Consider the following 23,927-nt stretch of genomic DNA (forward strand, 5'->3'; position numbering starts at 1 on the left):
TTCCTAAAAGCTATCTACATTCAGGGAGAACAGAATTCCTTAGCGGACAAGCTCAGCAGAATTCTCCAGCCTCACGAGTGGACACTCGATCCTTTTACTCTGCAGTCCATCTTCGCTCAGTGGGGCACTCCTCAGATAGATCTCTTTGCAGCTCCTCACAATCATCAGCTGCCCCACTTCTGCTCCAGACTCTACTCTCCTCCCCGTCTGGCAGCGGATGCATTTCTCCTGGATTGGTCCAATCTCTTCCTGAATGCTTTCCCCCCTCTGCCTCTCATGCTCAGGACCTTGTTCAAGCTCCAGAGGGAACAGGCCACCATGATTCTGATTGCGCCACGGTGGCCCAGGCAACATTGGTTCTCCCTTCTACTTCAACTCAGTTCCAGGGAACCTATTCTACTTCCACAATTTCCTTCTCTGCTCACACAACATCAGGAGACCCTTCTGCATCCCAACCTCCAGTCTCTGCACCTGACAGCCTGGTATCTCTCGGGCTGACTTCAAATGATACTCTTTTATCTCTGCCCGTTCGTTCTGTTCTGAATGCCTCCAGGAAACCGGCCACTCTGCAATGTTACCATCAGAAGTGGACACGATTTTCTTCCTGGTGTCTTCTTCATCATCATAATCCTACGTCCCTTGCTGTGGAGACCGTGTTGGATTACCTTCTTTCTTTGTCTGATTCTGGTCTCAAGTCTACTTCCATCAGAGTCCACCTCAGTGCTATTGCTGCTTTTCATGAGCCAGTCCATGGGAAACTCCTTTCAGCTCATCCCTTGGTCTCCAGATTCATGCGAGGACTTTTCAATGTGAAACCACCTCTTAAACCTTCTCCTGTGATCTGGGATCTTAACGTGGTTCTTTCAGCCTTAATGAAAGCTCCGTTTGAACCTTTGGCCACGGCTTCTTTCAAATTTCTCACTTGGAAGGTTCTCTTCCTGATTGCTCTCACCTCTGCCAGGAGGGTCAGTGAGCTCCATGCACTAGTAGCAGACCCACCCTTTACCGTCTTTCATCATGACAAGGTGGTTCTGCGTACACATCCAAAGTTTCTCCCTAAGGTTGTCTCTGAATTCCATCTCAACCAATCCATTGTTCTGCCTGTTTTCTTTCCGAAACCTCACTCTCACTCTGGAGAACAGGCTTTGCATACTTTGGACTGTAAGCGGGCTTTAGCTTACTACTTAGACCGTACTAAGCCCCACAGATCATTCCCTCAACTCTTTCTGTCCTTTGATCCGAATAAATTGGGACATCCTGTTTCTAAACGTACGCTGTCCAATTAGCTCGCAGCGTGCATTTCTTTCTGTTATGCTCAGACCGGACTGACTCTGGAAGGTTCTGTCACGGCCCATAGAATTAGAGCTATGGCAGCATCTGTAGCTTTCCTCCGTTCCACTCCTATTGAGGAAATCTGCAAGGCTGCCACTTGGTCCTCAGTTCATACTTTTACATCTCACTATTGTCTGGACGCATTCTCCAGACGGGATGGTCACTTCGGCCAATCTGTTTTGCAAAATTTGTTTTCCTAATGGCCAACCTTCCCACCATCCCTCTTTTTGTTAGCTTGGAGGTCACCCATCAGTCAAGAATATGCTGCCTGTTTGTCCTGGGATAAAGCACAGTTACTTACCGTATCAGGTGTTATCCAGGGACAGCAGGCAGATATTCTTGCGTCCCACCCACCTCCCCGGGTTGGCTTCTTAGCTGGCTTATCCTAACTGGGGACCGCGCGCCTCCATCGGGCGGGAAGGCACTCGCGCGTGCGCGGTGCGGCCTGCTAGAACTTTCCAAGTTCTTAGAGTGCAATCACTCTAAAATTGTCCGTACCGGGGCTCCGTCGGTGCCGTCACCTATCAGTCAAGAATATCTGCCTGCTGTCCCTGGATAACACCTGTTACGGTAAGTAACTGTGCTTTACTTAGGTCTAAGGGAGCAATTCTAATAAAGTTGAGCTTAGGTGCCATTTAATTGACAGGTAGGCATCTCTGTGCAATAGGTGCATCCCAGGATGCATTGGGAGGGGGAAGCCCCATCATTGCAGCACACAGCCCTATAGGCAGGAGGGCGTGAACTTCCCTCTTGCCGTTTGCTCTTCCAAAAGTAGGGAGTTCTGGGGAGGTAGGAGGGGGAGGGCTTTATAGTTTGAGTGGTCATCATCAAAGTATTGAGAGAAATTCTAATTGATTTTTGTCGCCTTTGCTATTACAGCTAATATAGACCAAAAAGATCTGAGATGTGATGTAATTAGTGACTGTACAGCTCTAGAGTAATAAGCAATAAGTAAGACAGTTATCGCCTACAAAATAACTCAAGGCGATGTATGTAAAAGTGGTAGCCATGCATAATACAGTAAAATAATATGCAGACAATAGCACAAATGAAAAACATGTTCACAGGGAGACAAATACAGTCATGCAATAAAATATATGATCGTCAATCAGATCAATTAAGCCCAAGAAACCTTGGCCTAAAGACTAGGTACAATAAAAAGTTAATGAGGTGTTTACACTGGACTGCAGAAAGCTTGAGTGAGTATAAAAGTAAGCTTAAAAGCCTGTCTGAAAACAAGATAATTGCTTTCTAAATGGAGATCTCTGGGAAGAGAAATCTATACAAAGGCTCAGCGCTTGTAAATACTCGACTCCTCGTTGCAAGCTTGCACTCCTTGACAGAAGGAAGGTAGAGATGGTCTTCTTCGGAGTGAGCACACAAGGATGTATCTTTTTTTTATTATTATTTTTTTGATAAATAAACTGGACCTGTGCCATGCCTGACCTTAAAACTAATGCAAATAATCTTGAACTTAATTGGATGCTAGTGTAACAGCTGGGGCAGGAATGAATTCATTTTTTGAACACATGAACATTAATTGCACCAGTGTTCTGGCTGTAGACCCCAAAACAAGTTATGTTAATTTGCCTTTGAAAGGTATACTTGCTATAGCATCATTCTAAATTGGTTAATTGTTAAAACAAAAAAAGTTTTAAGGGAGCACATTAAATATGTTTTAAACTGGGTACATTTTGATATGGTAATAAATTTTTTATTTTGCAAAATTAGTTGGCTCCAAAATCACCTCTAAGCTCTTAACTTACAATTTTGGGTGCAAGAGAGAGTCCAAAGAAATAGAGGAAGGTTTAATGATCCAAATTATCTCTTTGCTAGATTTGAGGATTATTGAGAGTTTCTCAGTTTAAACATAACTAACTAACATTTGTCCAAAAAAGCAGATGGATCATCAGATTCTAAGCTATTGATCTGCTGGTCATCAGTATAAAACAGAATATTAAAACTGAATAATCTGAGAATCTTCTTTATTGCCTAATCCAGAATTCAACTGAGTTGGAACCAAAGTTTTTCCTCTTTAGACAGATTGAAACCTAGTAGATTAAAAAAACAAACCCCCAAACCTTCAAATTGCTGCAGGATGTTTTCTCAAACCCTGAAACCAACCAACCCTGATAAAAGGATCTCGTACTTAACATTTTCAAAGGCAGCAGTCTGCTCCGGTGAAATTGTTAAAGAAGCTTGGCCATGGACCGATCCATTACTGTAGATACATAGTAAATAATGGCAGACATGTACACATTTATACTACCGGTAACTGTCCTAATAAATGCCTTCATTCTGTCCTCGAGGGATGCAACCTAGTTGGGTTTTCAAGGATTTCCCCAATGAATATGCATGAAATCTATTTGCATAGAATGGAGGCAGTGCAGGCAAATAGATCTCATGCGTATTCATTGAGGAAGTCCTTAAAAACTTGAGTTGCACCCCTCGACAGCTGATGTTGCCCACCTCTATTCTAGGAAATGTCAAATTGCCTCAGCTGTCAAGACTTTTCTCTGCATTCCATTTTACCTGTTCCCATACACCTTAGAGATATGGACACAACTGGTTAAAATCCCCTGCATTATACTGTATCATCCCCTCAGATTTTTCAGCCCAGATGCACAATACTGCATTGTGACCTGCCAAATTCTAGATCATTCTTCAAGTTTTACCGGATCCTTTTCATGCTATCCACACCATCCAGGGTGTGCCTTATTGCAAATATCGGAATCAAATGCAAAGACTCAAAACCTTACCTGAGAACCCTTGCACATCATTTACAAAAATATTAAAAGGTCCAATCCTTACTGCACCCCACTGTGTGCAGGATCATCTACCAAGACCTCCCTCTAATAAAACCATACTGCTTTGGATCCTGCAAACCACTGGATTCTGGAATTTATACAATCTTCTATTTTAGCAATGTTTCTCACTACAGAGGACAGATTAACTGGCCTGTAGTTCCCAACAGCCTCCTGTTTTTGTGGAGAGAGGAACCACATTTATCCTTCTTCAGTCCTCCAGGACTCAAGTCTCTAAAGCGGTGGTCTTCTCTAATTTTTAAGTAGGGGCCACTCTGAATCCAAATGAGCTGAAGAAGAGGCTCGATGCTGCTGACCAGTGTGTGTCACTGACATCATCCCTTCTTCAGACTTTTCATTGGAGGTTTCTTCAAGAAGGTGTGCATTCTCTTCATGTATTGAGAAATACCTTGTCCTTCAAGCATGCAACTTTTCTTACCATCAGTTTCCCTCTTTCTGTCCTGAGCTTGGATAAAGAGGATGGAGGTTTCCATTGGCCCCAGAACTTGCACTGAAGAACATTGCTCTACAGCACTGAATACCTCAGAAAGCAGAATCATCGGAACTTCTCTAAATTCCTTCAGTACTCTTGGATGTACCACATCCAGTTCCATTGCTTTGTGTACTTTTAGTTTACTAGCTTCTCACATACACACTCTTCTGAAAATCATGAGATCTATCTCACTTTCATTCATATTTGAGATTTTCTGTAGCTCTGCTTCCAGCCCTTCATCTGTCATTACCAAACAAATATTTGTTAAGTAATTTTGCTTTATCCTCATCAGCTTCTACATATTCCTTTCCTTCACCCTTGAGTCTGAGAATGACACATTTTTAAAAATTTTAGTGCTAGGAGTAGCCTAAGGGATCTGGCCAATTGGAATCTTAGGCCACTCCCAGTGCATCCCAGAATGCACTGTGAATTGGGCCTAAGATTCCGGTTGGCCCCGGTGCCTAAGGCCCCTCCTATTTGAGGGGCCTTATGCACCTGGGCCAGTCGGGGCCTAAGGCCCCTCGCCAGTGCATCCCACAATGCACCAGGAAGGGGCAGGCCCGCCATTCTTGAGAAGGTGGGCCACCCAGGTGGAGGAATCCCTCCTGCCGGCGATGTATGGAGGGTGGGGGGTTCCGGCAGGAGGGGCTGGCCATCCCTCCTGCTGGTGATGTACGGGGGGGGGAGGGTTCCGGCAAGAGGAACTGGGCATCCCTCCTGCCGGTAGTCTTCGCAGAGGATGGGGACTGGTTGCCGCTAATCTTATCTCGGCAGGGAGATCCCTTGCCGCAATAAGCTAAGCAGCCACTCAATTCTCTAACTGCTGCCTGTGACATGGATATTGGTTAGAGAATCAGGTTCTTAGGTGGGCTTAGGCGTGTGCAATTCTCAAAAGCCGCTGAGGCGGCTTCTAAGACTGGGCCTCTCTGCTGAGCAGCCTCTGGTAAATGATCTCATGGTCTAGGAAGCTGAAATATTCTCATTGACACCATCTGCACAGGCATCCATCCATTCATCTATAGGATGAAAACTTCTTGGCCCTGGCCTTTACCTTCAACAGGAAAGATCTTGAACAACCATGTGTGCACTTAGCTACTTCACCCAGTCTCACAGAGCCATGAAAATATCTTTGATATGTTTGGAGGACTACTTAGCAATATAATCGTGCCAGCTTGGATAAGAAGCAAATCTTGGTATCCTGCAGACAGCACACCTCCTTGGAAATCATGTTTGGATGCCTCTGTACAGTGTTATTTATTTCTATATTTTCTTCCATTAAAGTCCAACCCAAAGTGGTTTTCAGTAAATAACAATACAACGTAAAATAATACATCAAAGTGCAATAACATTTTATCCTAAAATATATGGTACAATAATGTATCACATATCAAGTAATTGAAACTAAGCTCAAAAAAAGCAGCTTTTTGCCTTGATCTTTTACTTTATTCGTTTGGTTTGCCATCCATCACAAACAACAGCTGAGTGGCTCACAATAAAAATACAAATAGCATAATTAGTAAACACAGGCAGCAATATAAAACCTTCCCCAATCTATTCTTTCCTTTTAAGCAGTATTACAGAAAGGAATGTCTTCATTTTTCTCCTAAATTGCAAATAATTCATTCAGTGGCAGAAGAAAGACTCCAGACACTCTGACAGACACGTTGACAACTGAAAAAGTTATCAAATTTGTCCTGTTTTCCAAGACCTTTATCACTTTGTTTCTTTAAATGGTGAAAACAATTGATATTGCAAAAGATGTATTCTGAGATTTGAATATGCTTTTTTTTTTGTTTGTTTCAATCCATATTTATGCCTTCGCTCCAGCATTTAAAGTCCCTGCAATAGTTCACATGGAGCTGAGTGTGTTTCAGCAGTTTTGCATGCATAATGGGCAGAATGTGTAGGACACCTGAAAGAAAGGGCTCAAATATTCAAGAAAGTGACTTTTTTCCTTGAAGTATTCACATGGGATGGTAATGATCAAACGATCTGACCTTTTTTATTTTTTTAATAAATCAGCCCCAAAGAGCCACAGAAAGGTCTAACATAAAATTATAGATTACTGTTGCTGGCTAGTGAGCTGAACAAAGGGTCATCAACCTACAGGATTTCTAACATCCTGACCCAACAGCTCTTACATAAAGATGTTTCTTAAATGTAAAATACATTGCTCATTAAGATACTTGCAGAATTGTTAGATGTCCCTTTCTAGAAGGAAGAAACCTTTATGATCCTGGTTCATTCTTTCCTTCCTAAAATCTCCCTTAGTCCCAACACATATCCATAGCAGACCATGACAGCTTCTTCTTCATGTCAGCAAATCTTATTAAATGTATGTAACTAGTCCATTCAAGGAAGGCTAAAAATGTATCCATGCATGTAAGTAAATGTAATTTACTGATTTGTCTCTATATTATGAATGCAGATTATAGAGAATGACATGTGACCAGAATTTGTCACCTTCCCCATTCTTGCGGATAACCATGGGAAACCATCCCACATCATTTTTTAGTGTCTATCTCAACCTCTGTCCTTCTACACCAGTGATCTCAAACTCAAACCCTTTGCAGGGCCACATTTTGGATTTGTAGGTACTTGGAGGGCCTCAGAAAAAAATAGTTAATGTCTTGTTAAGTCTTGGCTAAGTCTTAATAATAATATTCTCATTTATAGCTAAAGAGATATATGATCAAGAAACTGTTTTATTTTACTTTTGTGATTATGATAAACATACCGAGGGCCTCAAAATAGTACTTGGAGGGCCACATGTGGCCCCCAGGCCACAAGTTTGAGACCACTGTTCTACACCATCGTTCTTCAATGCACAGCTTGAGGGTTAGTGCTGTGCCCATTCATATTCTGATTCTTCCTTCTCTCTGTAAAGAATGGCATGGGGATGGTTTCCCACAGTTATCCATGGGGGATGGTGACAAATTCAAGTATGTATTTGTTGGTTTGGACTGCATGCTACAGAATTGTCAAGTTGCTCTAGGCCATGAAGATAAGCTGATCAATTTGCTAAGCAAGCTGGGATTTCTTCCACATTTAGCAGAAACAGACATGATTCCAAATTATAGATGAAAAGCAAGCATGACTTCAGCTATTAATGGCTGGATCTATCTAAGTTCATACCTGTAGACTAGCTTAGCCAAAACTTGTTTCAAAGCATTTACATATCCCATGTAAACTTTTGTTTTCCTTTGATTGAAAAAGCGAGAAGAGTTAGTCTAAGAACAGCTAAGAATCCGGGATCACTAACAATTTTATACATTTCTTGACTGTGTTACATAGGAATGCCTGATACTCCCTTTAGTAAAGACAGGAACGGCCACGTAAAGCGGCCGATGAATGCTTTTATGGTTTGGGCAAGGATCCATCGGCCAGCGCTAGCCAAGGCAAACCCAGCTGCTAACAATGCAGAGATCAGTGTGCAGCTAGGGCTGGAGTGGAACAAACTCAGTGAGGATCAGAAGAAGCCTTATTATGACGAGGCCCAAAAGATTAAAGAGAAGCACAGAGAAGAGTTCCCTGGTAAGGAAAACATCTTAACATTTTACTTATACGTTTCAATGCATCTTAGAAAGAATGTGTAAATCAAAATTGAGACGTCTAATTTAGTACAACTCAAGTTCCACTACTATCTTAGAACAGAATCTACTGACAGAGAGCTTGTTCTAAGACAGTGTTCTTCAACCTTTTAACACCTATGGATCGGCGGAAATAAAATAATTATTTCGTGGACCGGCAAACTAATAAGACTGAAATTTTTAAAAACCCCATTGCCACCCCATCCCCGCGAGCTCGGTCCTGTTAACCATCTGATCCCATCTGCACAAGCCTCCAATAGTTATGATTTTATATTGAACATATTTTATTAAAGTATAAAAAGAAACAAAATTCTGTACAATTGTCATTTTATAAATATAAATAATACAGGGCAAGGATCAACAAAACCCCCGTCTCCCCTCCCCTTCACATATATCCCCTCTACTATCAAGAAAACTGAATAAGCCAAATTATTACAGAATGCTACACAAATATCATGCTAACAGAATACCGCAGTCACACATGGCAGGAATGGTGTTAGGGGGAGTGCAACTAGGGCAACTGCCTCCTGGTCAGAGAGAGCCCTAAGCCAGCTGGAAGCTAAAGACGCACGGCCTGGGCTTTGCACTCCCCAGTTATGTCTAACATCAGCTCTAGCAGGATACATATTTTAAATCTGATATATTCTAATCACAAGATAGAAATAAAATTATTTTTTTCTACCTTTTGTCGTCTCTGGTTTCTGCTTTCATCGTCTTTTCTCTCTTCCATCCATTGTCTGCCCTCTGTCTCTTCAATCCAGCATCTGCCTCTTCCATCCACTGTCTGCCCTCTACCGCTCCCCCTCCCATATGGTATCTGCGTTCTTTCTATGCCCCTCTCTCCTACACCAGATCTAGCATCTTTGTCCCTCTTTCCTTATTTTTCATCTGAACCCCCTTCCCAGCATCAATCTCTCTCTACTTTGTCATTCCTCTGTCTCTCCCCTTTCCCTCATCTGATCTCTCCATTCCATCCTGACTCCTTCCCCTCCTCTAATCTCCCTGCCAGCTGTTTCCTTCCAATGTTCCTCCTCCCCTGTCCAGCAGTACCTTCTCCCTTTCTTCCTCCCCTTATCCAACTGTAATTCTCATCCCTTCCCCTTCTCCCTGTCAACAGTATCCCCTTCCCCTCCCTTGTCCAGGAGTACCCCTTCTCCCTTTCCTCCTCCTTTTATCCAACAGTAACTCTCGTCCCTTCCCCCCTGTCAGCAGTATCCCCTTCCCCTCCCTTGTCCAGGAGTACCCCTTCTCCCTTTCCTCCTCCTCTTATCCAACAGTAACTCTCGTCCCTTCTCCCCTTTCAGCAGTATCCCCTTCCCCTCCCTTGTCCAGGAGTACCCCTTCTCCCTTTCCTCCTCCCCTTATCCAACCGTAATTTTCATCCCTTCCCTTTCCCTTCTCCCCTGTCAGCAGTAGCCCCTTCCCTTCCCTTGTCCAGGAGCACCCCTACTCCCTTCCCTCTCCAGCAAATGTTTCCTCTATGTAGGCTAGCAGCAGCTCTGTGTGCTTTTAACTTCGGCACACAGCTGCCCCTAAGCAGTATTTTAGCCGCGGTTTCATGAGGCAGCCTCGGGGCCTTTGGTAGGCCGGCCCGCTTCGATGATGCGTTGTGGGCCGGCCTACCAAAGGCCCCGAGGCTGCCTCATGAAACCGCGTTAAAATACTGCTTAAGGGCAGCTGTGTGCCGAAGTTAAAAGCACACAGAGCTGCATACGCAGCATGAGTCGATGGTGGAAGGCAGGAGTGCCGGCATAGCGACGGCAACAGGAAGTTGCACGTCAGCTGACGCCGGCACCTTTTGCTGCGGTGGGGACCCGAATCCTTCGCGGACCGGCAAGATTTTTTTGCGGACCGGCGGTTGAAGAACTGTGTTCTAAGATACATGGAAAATGGGTGTTTATCTTCTGATGTGCGACAGAAGAATCTCCTTTTCACATAATATCAATAGGTCAGTATAAGCACATGAATGTTCTGAAATGGCTAGATATGTAGATATTAATGCAGCAGAGCATAAACTTTTAAATTGACCATTCTAAAACATAACCATTTATTTTTCCTAAGCTATCACTGAGGGGGCCAATGCTCAAAGCTTACTGGGCTTGTAACATTCCGTTTTGACCAATATTCATTTTGACGACCTTAATAATGCTGCCACCACAGATCTTTTGACCCTCTTAAAAGATTTGAATCTCCTTCCTTTGCTAACCAGTCCCACTCGCATAGCAGAGCACACTCTAGACATGGTTCTTGTGCCAATGTCACTGAATGACCAATTTCAAGTTATGGCTTGTAAACAACTTCCTTGGTCAGATCACTTTCTCATTACTTTCTCCCAGTATACCAGGTCCCATGCACTTAACCTTAGCCCTAAGACAATAACTTCTCGTGATTATTCAAAGTTGAAGATGCATCCATCTTTGAATCCAAACTAGTGGAAATGTCAGAATCTTCCATTGAGGGGAAAGTTACCTCATAGAAAGCCATCATAACCAAACTTCTAGATTCTTTAGTTCCTACTGTCACTCGCACCATTTCTCAGCGTAAACAACAAAAAAACCCTGGTAAGGTTACCCAATAATCAAAGACCACAAAATTAGTGTACATGAAGTTTCTAACTATCAACCTATCGCAATTATCCCTTTCTTGGCAAAGCTTACAGAGAAAATTGTCTTCCATCAAATCTCTGATTTCGTTGAACAAACAAAAGTTTTATATCCAAACTAAACTGGATTCTGTCGGTATCATTCCGTAGAACTTTCACTCATTGGATTGGCCACAAAAATACTTTATCATCTTGATCACCACCAGTCCATTTTGCTCATCTCCTTAGACCTTTTGTCAGCATTTAACATGATAGATCACAAGCTTCTTCTGTCTAGTCTGCGCAAAATCGGAATAACAGACCAGGTCCTGGACTGGTTTTCATCTTTTTTACTGATCGGTCCTCCAAGGTAGTCTTTAATACAACATCCTCAGATCCATTTACAACTGAATACGGTATCCCGCAGTGTTCAATTTTATCTCTTCTCCTTTTCAATATCTTCCAGTCCCCTCTTAACATTAGGGCAATCTATTGGCTTCACGATGTTTTTACGTGGATGATGTCCAACTAGTTCAAACTATTAGACCTAAACAACCTAAATGAATTAAAACTCATAAATCAAAAATTGGAAAAAATTAATTCTTGGCTCGATTCAAATATGCTTTCTTTGAACATCAAAGTCCAAATTAATGATCTTTCCCATCAAAGAAGGACTTTCCCTGCAGGTTCCTCTTAAACTCAAAACTCAAGCTATCAACGTTGTACCTTCATTATCATCTCCATATTAGCACAGTGGTCCAGCGCTGCTTTTATCGACTGCGCATGATTAGATCCCTATCCAAATTGCTAGAGCCCGCTTCTCTGAACATTTTGATCCACTTTCTCATGATTTCATGTATAGATTATTGTAATGCCCTCTACAAAGGCATCACAAAAAAAGAAATAAGAAGACTCCAGATTATACAGAACACTGCAGTAAAAATTATATTTAACGCAAAAAAAATATGACCATGTCACTCCCCTTTTACATAAAGCTCACTGGTTGCCAGTAGAACACAGAATCACTTATAAAATTCTCCTGTTAACATTCAAAACCAGATAAAACAACCAGAATTCATTAATAATCTTATCCCATATAACCCATCTAGGACTAAGATCGACCGCTCAAAATCTTTTCTATCACGTCACTTAAGTACATAAATACAATGAGGTCTACCATCTTTTCTGTTAGCGCCCCCTCTCTTTGGAATAATATTCCGACTTAGTTACGTGAAGAATCGACTCTTAACTATTTCAAAACAAAGCTAAAGACATTTCTTTTTCTTGATGCCTTCGAAACCTAACTGTCCTTTTAAGGGCAACCTAGAATGATTTTATCTCCAGTATCCCCTCCTATTGTTTTTGCCAATTTACCCCTCCTATAGTTCTTGCCAATTTACCTTTTGTTCCCATCCATCATGGTTTTAAATGTCTCTGAATGTTATTGTTATCCCTGGAGATCCTCTGTCATCTTAAACTTGTATTTTAGCCAATGTATGTTTTTATGAATTTCTACACTGCCTAGAAGGCTGATTGGGCGATATAAGAAATTTTAAATAAACTTGTCATTGGAGGCACAGGGGGTGTTTGGGGGGCAGCAGAAGGGAGTGGATATCTCTCCCACTGCCGGGGGGGGGGTCGCTTGTCGGAGGGAGTGGGCATTGGGCATCTCTCCCTCTTCTGGGGAGGTATTGAGTGGGGGAGGGGTTGCTTGAAGTCAGCAGTGGGCATCTCTCCCGCTGCTAGGGTGCGCCAGGGGTGTTGCCTGGCGGCAAGAGGGAGTGGGCATCTCTCCCACTACGGGTGGTGGTGATTATTAGTGTCAGGTGATTGTGCAATGCAGCTGGAGAGAGTGGGCATCTCTTCTGCCAATCTTCAATTTGTTTTTTAAAAAATTATTATTTTAATTTGCATGAGGAGGATGTCTTGAGCTCTCAAACCTTACTTTCCTGTCGGTGCCTGAGCCAGTCAGCGCTCAGGCACTGATCAGAAAGTAAGGCAACAATAGCTCAGACCTGTTGGTAAATTTTGGCTGCAAATGTGGCACAAGGAGGTTAGAGAATCACTTAGCGTGATCATTTAATATTAATGACCTCATCATTTACATGGTAGTATCAGAGACTGCTAGAAAACTCGGAAAAGACCTCGGTAAGCATTTTGATAATCTGCTGCTAAAATCATGCACGCTAAACCGGCTGGAACCGGTTTAGCGAGCATGTTAAAGGCAGATTTTACTTTTTGAGAATCTTCCCCAGAGTAAGGACTGAGTGTGATTGAACCCCGGGATTGTGATCTTTCAGCCTTCCAGAGCAAGTCCGGCCCCAGCTTGAGAGACTTCAAAAGAATAGCCCCAAAGAAACAAATTCTCTTTTTGTGAGTCCTAGTGGCGGGTGCCCAACCCGCAGAGCTAGCTGGAGCCCATGGATTGAGCATGAGCAGGACCAGGGCTGCATAAAGATGGTTTCGGTGTTAGGTACATATGTTTTAATGAGTTTGATATTTGAAGAGTATATAGCTGGATGCAACAAAGTAGTTAAAGGTGAACCCTAAGAAAGCGAAGATAATTTGGACTGGAGGATGGAGAGATAATAAGCCATCAAGTTCCTGAAATATTTTACTTCAGTTTTCTATACTGTTCTCCCAGGGGAGCTCAGAACGGTTTACATGAATTGATTCTGGTATGCAAGCATTTTTCCCTGTCTGTCCCGGTGGGCTCACAATCTATCTAATCTGCTTGCGGCAATGGGGGGACTAAGTGACTTGCCCAGGGTCACAAGGAACAGCGCGGGTTTGAACCCACAAGCTCAGGGTGCTGAGGCTGTATCTTTAACCACTGCACCACACACTCCCCTATCAGAATTTCCCTAAACTGGGCGTGTATATTGATTTGTATCTCAAACATTAAAGAGGAAACATATAGCAAGAAAGACCCTTTGTCCTTCAAAAAAAAGTCTCCAGAACTTGCTAATTATTGAATTCATTGTAGCTCTAAGGCTTTAGACTGAGGATTTATACACTCCTTCTCAACCACTATGATCTTAGGCAAATCCATTTTATTTCTGTGAGCCTGATATTGGTGAAAATTGATTGTTTTACGTATTTTGTATCTGGACCCTCAATCTCCCACCTCTTGTACATAATTTCCTAGCAGTTGCTTATAGGCAAGATTTCAAATCACTGTTCAGAGTTGTGTTCATACCCTGGAAATTGTAAACATAAGGGATGAGGCCAGTATTCAAGAACACAAATCACCCTTTTCTGACTAAGCAGCACTTGAGAAATAATTGTCCCTTGTAACCAATAAACGTGTATGAAATGAGAACTAAATAGTCCCTGTTGGGGGGGGGTGTTTCAAGAGTAAAGATACTTTTTGTAAGACTAATAATCTTCAAGTTTGGCATTTCTCATCAGACTGTCTTTTGCCATGAATTCCACCAAGAAATCTCCTTGTTACTAATATACACAGTGAACTTTTCCAATTCTATAGGCCATACGTGAGACCCTGCAGAGCTGAATAAGCATGTGATGCATCCTGCGCCAGGCATGCTGCTAATTAACTAACCTCTTTGTTTCTCTATCACAGGATGGGTTTACCAGCCACGACCTGGTAAGAGGAAGCGTTTTCCTCTAAGCTCTTCGACAGTGTTTTCTAGCACATCTCAGAATATGATCACCACAAGCCAACCCACAATTTATCCCTACCGGTCTCCCACCTACTCAGTTGTGATTCCCAGTCTGAGTCATTCAGTTGGTAAGTTTGTTGATTTGGGTGTTTTACATTGGCTTAAAGAGCTTGTGTTCCATTGAAGAGTCCGCCAGCCCTAGGTGTACCTCTGAACTGCTATTGGACAAGTTCCTGCTGAACCAGAACGAACGCAGGTAGGGCTGGTCTCGGTTGGGGCACAGGTATTTGACCTGGGGGCCACCACGTGAGCGGACTGCTGGGCGCGATGGACCACTGGTCTGACCCAGCATCGGCAATTCTTATGTTCTTATTCCTCATCAATTGCCTCAGTTCTGATTAGCAGCCCTCCTTTCTCTACTATTACACAGTTCTACATACTGATAAATGTCTTTCATTCTGATTTTCTGGCCTCTTTACAAAATCCTCTCAGTTCTCCTGAACCCAACATACTATAACATTTGCCATTCCTGTGCGAGAGCCACAGGCAGATCAGGTTTTCAAGATATCCACAATGAATATGCACGAGATGGATTTGCATCTTAAGGAGGCAATGCATACAAATCCATCTCGTACATATTCATTGTGGACATACTGAAAACCTGATCTACCTGTGGCTCTCGAGGACCGGAATTGCCTATCCTTGTGCTAGAGCACAGTAGGGGCGAGTTCCTCCACTGCTGAAATGCAGATTTAACAGGTATCCACAGTCCCTGCCTTCTACTATTATAGCAATGGTTCCACATATCCTAAGCAGAAAATTCCAGTTTATTTGCATTGATGAGTTTTAAGATGTAAATACCTCAATGTGACAATGAATTTTCATTCAGAGTATCTCCCTGCTGCATGCTATGTTTTACACATGCATCCCTTTATAAGTGCTTGTTTTAGTATGCAAACAATAGAACACCCGGGGAATCTGATTCTGTTCCATCGTGGTGGTATTTTTCAACTGCACATGCACAAAACCATTTACAGTCAAACCTCAACTTGCAAACCGAGTGTTGACTCGATTTGCGTGCATGGCCCCTCCCCCTGCACGAACCGGCATCCCCCACCCGAACAACTTAAACTTACCCCCCCCCCCCCCAATCTGGCACTGGCATGCAGCCCACAGGACATGCCGGTGCCGCTAGAAAATCTCTGAGAATCTCGGTGAGAGGGAGATTTAGAAGTCCTTGGGCATGCGCAGATGCATGCTCAAGGCTGGCAGAAGCAGGAAGATCTTCTAGCGGCACCGGCATGTCCGGTGCCAGACGGGGGGGTAAGTTTAAGTTGTTCGGGCGAGGGGGGGTGCCGGTTCACACGGAGAGGGGTCTTTGCGAGTGGGGGGGAGCAGCGCTGCTGGCCTCGGGGTGGGGGGGGGAACGTATCAAAGCGAGTTTCCATTATTTCCTATGGGGAAACTCGCTTTGATATACGAGCATTTTGGTTTACGAGCATGCTTCTGGAACGAATTATGCTCGTAAACCAAGGTTCCACTGTACATATAACTTTCAACTTGTGAGCCATTTGCCTTCATCACTCTGAGTGGTTATGCACGTGTGTTGAAATTTAGTGTGGATATTAACAAATACAAAACCATTGGAACTTTCAGTGTGATGGATGCTTGCGTGCTCTTGGAGTATATCTGCACTGCCTCTTTTTTTTTTTTTTTAACTTGCTTACTAATAACCGGTTAAAATGCAGTGTGGGTGCTTCAAACATGTCACAACTTTTGCTGATAAGGTTTGGTTATCACAACTGTTGAGATCAGACCAAACCTCTCCATTCTTTAAATAAGTTTTGTGATCCTTTTCTCTAGGTAGAGTGCAAAAGTCTGGAATTAGGTTGTTTGCAACATGGCATTTCAGGATCAATAGCATTAATTTCATTTCCGTTTTTAAAACTTGTACTCAGTGTTATTAAAACAATTGCTCCATGTTTGAGTAAATAAACACCCCCTTTTCTATAACCACGGTGAAGTTTTTTTATTGTGAGCCGGCGATGTAAATGCTCCCAACAGTTCCTACAGTGGTTTTATAAAAGAGGGTCAAAATGAGGGTGTTTTGATAATGAGAGAAGAATAAATGATGTTCTATAGAGCCTTGGTCGTTAAATAATTTTGTTAAAGACCTAGAATAGAAAAATGCTTGTCGAAACCAGTGTTGCCAATGTTGTGAGAGAGACAGCAAAGATACAAAAAGGCCCTGATTCATCAACATCTTTTCTTGGATACAAGGGATGGGAGAAATATGTTAGTATATCAGGCTCTTAAGCTGGTGATGAGTATTTTTAAAATTATCAACAATGAAACATGAATGTCTTGTATTTCCTTTCACTAGGTGAAGCCCCGCCTGCTTTACAGCTGCCTGCTCCTCCTGTTCAGCGCCCCACTCCAATCACTCTTTTCCAGCCAAGTGTTGGGAATGCTAGCCAGATAGCTGTTCAGACTCCAAACCTTCCCCTTCGTCCCCCACTGCCTCCTCAGCGCTCTGTCTTATCTACTCAAGCAGATGCTCATCATGGTCTCTCCGGGCCAAGTACGGGGCCGTCTCGCTCTATGGAGAGAACCCCCGCAGTGTCTGTGGAGAACTCCAGCCGGAATATGAATAATGACAGTTCAGTGCATTCCAGGTTCACAGCTTCCGACATGCATATGCCAAAGGAGTATTCTAGTATTTCCACTTGTCCTAGAGGTCCACCCATGGCGCAGGCTCCACCCATGCCACATCCCCATGTCTATCAACCTTCTCCCTTGGGGCACCCAGCCAGCTTGTTTGGACCTCCTCCTCGATTTTCCTTTCATCATCCGTACTTCCTACCTGGACCCCATTACTTCCCATCCAGGTACCGATTTTTATTTAGCAAAATCAAGAATATACAAGGAGGTCCAGATGGCAGTGTATGCATACCTGAATTATTTGGCACAAGAAAGGTTCTTATTTCTGTAAGGGAGAACAACATTGTAGGATATTCATGGAAACTAATGTTTCTGGTACTTTAACTGAGAGGGTGTGGACTAGCTCTTATCTATGAAGGTATTGGGGGGGGGGGGGGCTGCTTATCAAAAAGATTTTGGTTTTCAGGTCATAATGGAAGTTTAACAGTCCAGTGAAACTGAAGTAAAAGTAACAAAGTTCCTTATTCAATCCAAGAATCTGACTGGCTTCGATTTAAAGCAGTGGTCTCAAACTCAAACCCTTTGCAGGGCCACATTTTGGAGTTCTAGGTACTCAGAGGGCCTCAGAAAAATAGCTAATGTCTTATTAAAGAAATGACAATTTTGCATGAGGTAAAACTATAGTTTATAAATCTTTCCTTTTGGCTAAGTCTTAATAATAATATTGTAATTTATAGCTAAAGAGACATATGCTCAAGAAACTTTTTTATTTTACTTTTGTGATTATGATAAACATACTGAGGGCCATAAAATAGTACCTGGCAGGCCGCATGTGGCCCCTGGGCCACATGTTTGAGACCACTGATTTAAAGGGATCCTCTTTTTTTCACAATTTTCTATGGTTGTTTATCTTGTAGGATAGCCTTATAACTTGTAGCTTGTAAATATTTAGAAAACCAGTACTATAACAGAAAGAGTGTTAGAAACAGAGCTCTTAATATAAAAAAAAACCAGCAGGTGAAAAGCTAGAAATGGAAGATTGTCATTTAACAATCTTCCAAACTGACTGAAAAAAGTGACAATGACTTGGTATCATTTGGGGACAAAGTGATGAAAAGTTTCAGTATTACTTACCTGCTCTGGCATTAATGGGTTTGGAAGTTGGTGACATCTTCACACTGAGGGGTCTGTACTAATTCTGTCACTTGTTTGAGCAGCTAGCCAATCCCCTACTGGAGTCCCTGTAGGAGCTGCAGAAGTTGCCAGGGCAGGGCTGTCCAAGTCCGGTCCTCGAGATCTGCTGGCAGGCCAGATTTTCAGGATATCCACAATGAATATGCATATGAGAGAGTTGCCTGCACTGCCTTTTTGATATGCAAATCTCCCTCTCATGCGTATTCATTGTGGATATCCTGAAAACCTGGCCTGCCAGTAGATCTCGAAGACCGGACTTGGGCAGACCTGTGCTAGGGAATAGTACCTGGATCAAGAAAGCAAGCATAATTGTTTGTAATAAAAACATTTATATACCAGTTATATACCCTTGGTAGCAGCTTTCTTTCATTTTTAATGAAAACAAAGTGGAAAAGGATTAAAGAAGATGTGTGTAGAATGAGCTCCCGAGAGAGGTGGTGGAGAGGAAAACAGTGACGGAGTTCAAAGAAGCGTGGGATGAACACAGAGGATCTAGAATCAGAAAATAATAGTAAATAGAAACATAGAAAATGGCGGCAGAAAAGGGCTATAGCCCACCAAGTCTGCCCATTCCAAGTATCCGCCCCCCCCTGAATTCACTCCCTTAGAGATCCCACGTGAGTATCCCATTTTCTCTTAAAATCCGTCACGCTTCTGGCCTCAATCACCTGCAGTGGGAGTCTGTTCCAATGATCCACCACTCTTTCGGTGAAGAAGTACTTTCTGGAGTCGCTATGAAACTTCCCTCCCCTGATTTTCAGCGGATGCCCTCTGGTGGTCGAGGGTCCCATGAGACAGAAGATATCATCTTCCGACTCGATACGTCCCGTGATGTACTTATACGTTTCAATCATGTCTCCCCGTTCTCTTCTTTCCTCAAGTGAGTACAGCCGCAATTTTTTTAGTCTTTCTTCATACGTGAGATCTTTGAGCCCCAAGACCATCCTGGTGGCCATTCGCTGAACCGACTCGATCCTCAGCATGTCCTGAACCGACTCGATCCTCAGCATGTGAACTAAGGCCAGTACTGGGCAGATTTGCATGGTCTGTCTATATATGGCCGTTTGGGGGAGGATGGGCTGGGGAGGGCTTCAATGGCTGGGAGGGTGTAGATGGGCTGGAGTAGGTTTTGACGGCGATTTCGGCAATTGGAACCCAAGCACAGTACCGGGTAGAGCTTTAGATTCTTGCCCAGAAATAGCTAAGAAGAAAATATTTTAAAAAATTTAAATTGAATCAGGTTGGGCAGACTGGATGGACCATTAGGGTCTTTATCTGCTGTCATCTACTATGTTACTATGTGAAACTGAAGTTCTCTTTAATGTTCCTTTTTATAATTTCCCATTATCCTAGATGATCAAAGAGAATTTAGCATAAGGGGAAAGTGAATGGGGACTTGTATACTGCCTTTTTGTGGCTTTGACATTCAAAGCAGTGGGCACTGCAGGATTAAGTGACTTACCCAGAGTCACAAGGAGCAGCACCAGGATTTGATCTCACAACCTCTGGGTACAGAGGCAGCAGCTCTTCAAGTAAGCCACACCTTCCCCTTTTGCCTACCAGCTATGCATACACTGAACTTGTTCTTGGTGGATTCCTTCAGTGGTGTCGCAGGTCGGTGATTGTGGCTTAATAGAAAATGTTCTATTCTTGCATATACTGAAGTGTGACAAAAGTGAAGGAATCTGTATGATGGAATTCATATCCTGTTCTGATACTTGTTTCCCAAAAGGATGGAGGGGGCCAAAGCAGATTATATTAAAAATGTAATATACCTTATTGTTGAAATCTGAACAAGGGCAAATCTGACAGGTGTAAAATTCTGTGGGGCAGATAGAAACACAAATCTCTTAAGCTGCTTAGATTGTGTTTTGCACATCCTGAGACGAAACGTACTACATAGTCAGGTATTCAGCCATTTATTCCAGGGGTCTCAAAGTCCCTCCTTGAGGGCCGTAATCCAGTTGGGTTTTCAGGATTTTCCCAATGAATATGCATGAGGTCTATGTGCATGCACTGCTTTCAATGCATATTCATTGGGGAAATCCTGAAAACCTGACTGGATTGCGGCCCTCAAGGAGGGACTTCGAGATCCCCGATTTATGCCATGTTCAAAGATTTTACAGGTGGGAAGCTTTACTAGCCCATTTCGTAGCAGTTGAATTTTCACACAAATTGCAGAGAATATTGGACTCTCTTATGGGCACCTGTATTAAAAAAAAGTAGGTAGGGAGTGTGATTCCTACTTTACAGGCCTTGCAAAGAAATGGGGTTTAGATGGAGCTAATATTTTCCCCTTAATTCTGTATATAGTGCTCAAATGGTACTTGCAATTTTATTGCTTAATAAGCCAATAAGAGCTGATAATAGGGCACTAGCAATTGGTGCTAATTAGCAGTAATTGGGATTTATATGTGCATCTAGAAAGATGCACACAAATTTTTTTCATGTGGATCCAAAAAGGGGGCAAGGACGTGAGGGGCATGGGCAGATCAGGGGCTTTTCTAGGATTTGCAAGCAGATATAGAATTTAGGTGTGGGGATTTACACCAGGGTTCAGTTGGTGTAAATCCTTGTGCCTAAAATTCAACGTGGATCCCAGCGCTAAGTGCTACTTTTATAAATAATTTTTTTAATATGATAATGTTAAAAATCTTGACTCAATCATACAAACAGAATATCAGTTCATCCAGTATAAATTCATCAATGTAATGTAATGTAATTTATTTCTTATATACCGCTACATCCGTTAGGTTCTAAGCGGTTTGAAGAAAATATACATTAAGATTATAAATGAGAAGTAAGAAGGTATTTAAAAAAATCAAGTGCAATTTCTTTTCAACGTTATGCAAGATTGCTGATATTTCTATTGTTCAACCATAGGATCTTCAGAAAACCAGCTCGGTCATTCGACTCAAGCTGGCTGGACTCATCATTAGTCCCAATGGTTTCTTATCTATTTATATTCAATTGATTACTTCTATCAAATTTCTTGGATTCATTCTTCTTTATATTTCTTAACACTTTATTTTATTCTTTTTAACCACTTTTTAAAAAATTGTTTAACCTACTACTACCACAGGTCTTTGGAACGACCTCACCACCCTGCTGCGGAACCTGAGCTCCCTTCAGTTATTCCGCAAAAAACTGAAAACCTGGCTTTTCAGCAAATTGTAGCTCTATCCTTCCCCCCTTTCTCTCCCCCCTTCTACATATAAGTTCATGTAATCCTTTTTCTTCTTTTCTACCCACTATTTTAAGTTCTTGTAAACCGTGTCGAGCTCCATTCTCATGGAGATGATGCGGTATATAAACTTAAGGTTTAGATTAGATTAGATTAGATTACTTAGTTTGCTTATAAACACCACCCCCGACAGATTTTCCGTTTCAACCCTTTCCTCAGGGAGTAGATGAGCTTTAGGTCAAAATGCTGAAAAGCCAAAAATTCATATTACTATCAAATTCCCTATATTCGCTTCAATCTGCAAATGATCTTTTATAACCCAAAAACCTGCATGTGCTAGAACTTAAATTCTATTAGAATCTCGATCAAACCTAGTAATTAAAGTCACCGGGTTAGCGCTCTCTGAAACATATTGCTGCTAAGAATAAAGATGGCCGTGGCGTTTCTCCTCCTCATCAATGAGAGGCCGCCCCTTTGGACGTAACTATGTACCTAACAGCTGATTATCCTCAGAGAGGTGGCGCTGATAAGCAAGCTAAGTACACTACTTTCTACTTGGTGTATTTAGTAGGTTAAACAATTTTTTAAAAAAGTGGTTAAAAAGAATAAAATAAAGTGTTAAGAAATATAAAGAAGAATGAATTCAAGAAATTTGATAAAGTAATCAATTGAATATAAATTTAATTTAATTCTTATATATCGCTAATAACCGTGAGGTTTCTAAGCGGTTTACAAAAATGATGCATTAAAGATGCAATAAATAAAAACTAAATAAATAAGATAGGTACTTGGAAATTCCCTAACTGTCCCAAAGGCTCACAATCTAACTAAAGTACCTGAAGAAACAGTATGAAAAATAAAAAGACAGAAGTAGAGATAGAGATAGAAATGAAATATTCCAACAACTAATGAATAAATAATTTAAAGATAGAATTAAAATAATAATTAAAGTAAACAAAATAGAGATAAAAATAAGCATAGAGAGAAACAGAAACACACTCCAAAAAAGCATCAAGATCTTTGACTTGTAATTATTATGATCATTTAACACCAGATCTTAAATGCCTTTCCGGAATACATCATATCCCTATCCCTCTCCATACCCACCTCCATCTCCACCCCAATTCACTTCAACCACCATTCCCATTCTATTCTTTAACTGCCGTCAACCCCAGTTCCAATGGCTATCATCTGGGTCCCGAGTTTCCTCCAAGAACAGGTGACATCTCTGGCAAGGTAATCTCCACCGCTGCCGCACATGATGCGAGATCCTCAGAGGTAGACCCTTCGGAATGGGGGAGGAGTGAAGATGGTGTCGGGTACCCTGCTGGAACGGGCTCCCGAACCGACCATTGGTCTGAGCGTCGGATTGCAGCTGTCTACTGTCGGCTCTCCCCTGCTTGAACGGGGGAGGGGTGTAGATGATGCTAGGTGCCCTGCTGGAAAGGGCTCCCGATCTGGCCACTAGTGAAACTGGCAGTTGGTGCCGAGCACCGTCAGCGCTGCTCCTCCTGTAGTTCTCTCCCCTGCTGGAACGAGGGAGGGGTGTAGATGATCCTAGGTGCCCTGTTGGAAAGGGCTCCCGATCTGGCCACTAGTGAAACTGGCAGTTGGTGCCGAGCACCGTCAGCGCTGCTCCTCCTGTAGTTCTCTCCCCTGCTGGAACGGGGGAGGGGTGTAGATGATGCTAGGTGCCCTGCTGGAAAGGGCTCCCGATCTGGCCACTAGTGAAACTGGCAGTTGGTGCTGAACACCGTCAGCGCTGCTCCTCCTGTAGTTCTCTCCCCTGCTGGAACGGGGATAAGAAACCATTGGAACTAATGAGTCCAGCCAGCTTGAGTCGAATGACCGAGCTGGTTTTCTGAAGATCCTATGGTTGAACAATAGAAATATCAGCAATCTTGCATAACGTTGAAAAGAAATTACACTTGATGATTTTATAAATGGCACCCAACTTTGAGCACTGTTTATAGAATAGTTCTTGGGTGCTTTTTTGGTGCCCAGATAGAATTGAATCCCAAGGGCTTAAGAAATAATGACTAACAAACCGTTGAGGACATGAACAAAACCTGTACTGGATAGCAAGTTCTGTCCCACCTGCTGTGACCAAATTTCTATGGCTGGCTGCTTGGAAATATCTTTCATTGTGGACTGAATAAGTGAGCAGACTGTTAATGTTACTGTGTTAATGTCTTTTTTTTTCATCATGGTGTCTCATGGTACAAATTAATGAGGGTCATTGATCTGCTGAATTATGGGTTTACAGCAGTGCCTAAGAAAGTGATACCTGCTTGTATTAAATATTGCTGTTTTGGGAGGTTTGAATCTGAAATCCAGCACTAGATGGGGCACTTGAACTGTGCTTTTAGTCTTCTGCTGATCTCATTCAATACATATGTGAAGAGCTTTCAAGAGCTGTATAGTCTGGTTGTAGGTTCCTTGATGAAGGGAACATGACTCTTGAA

At 42.5% G+C, this 23,927-nt stretch overlaps 1 protein-coding gene across 1 annotated transcript in view; it reads left to right on the top strand.

Annotated features, from left to right (window-relative positions):
* The window catches only part of SOX30 (SRY-box transcription factor 30), a 35,470-nt gene that overhangs the window by 7,568 nt on the left and 3,975 nt on the right, over positions 1-23,927 (top strand). The window contains exons 2-4 of the mRNA XM_033927494.1: positions 7,924-8,163; positions 14,384-14,551; positions 16,807-17,311. Coding sequence (XP_033783385.1) covers positions 7,924-8,163; positions 14,384-14,551; positions 16,807-17,311 — 913 coding nt within the window. The remainder of the gene's footprint in view (positions 1-7,923; positions 8,164-14,383; positions 14,552-16,806; positions 17,312-23,927) is intronic.

This window comes from Geotrypetes seraphini, chromosome 18 (assembly GCF_902459505.1).
Source record: "Geotrypetes seraphini chromosome 18, aGeoSer1.1, whole genome shotgun sequence".
Classification (NCBI taxonomy): domain Eukaryota; kingdom Metazoa; phylum Chordata; class Amphibia; order Gymnophiona; family Dermophiidae; genus Geotrypetes; species Geotrypetes seraphini.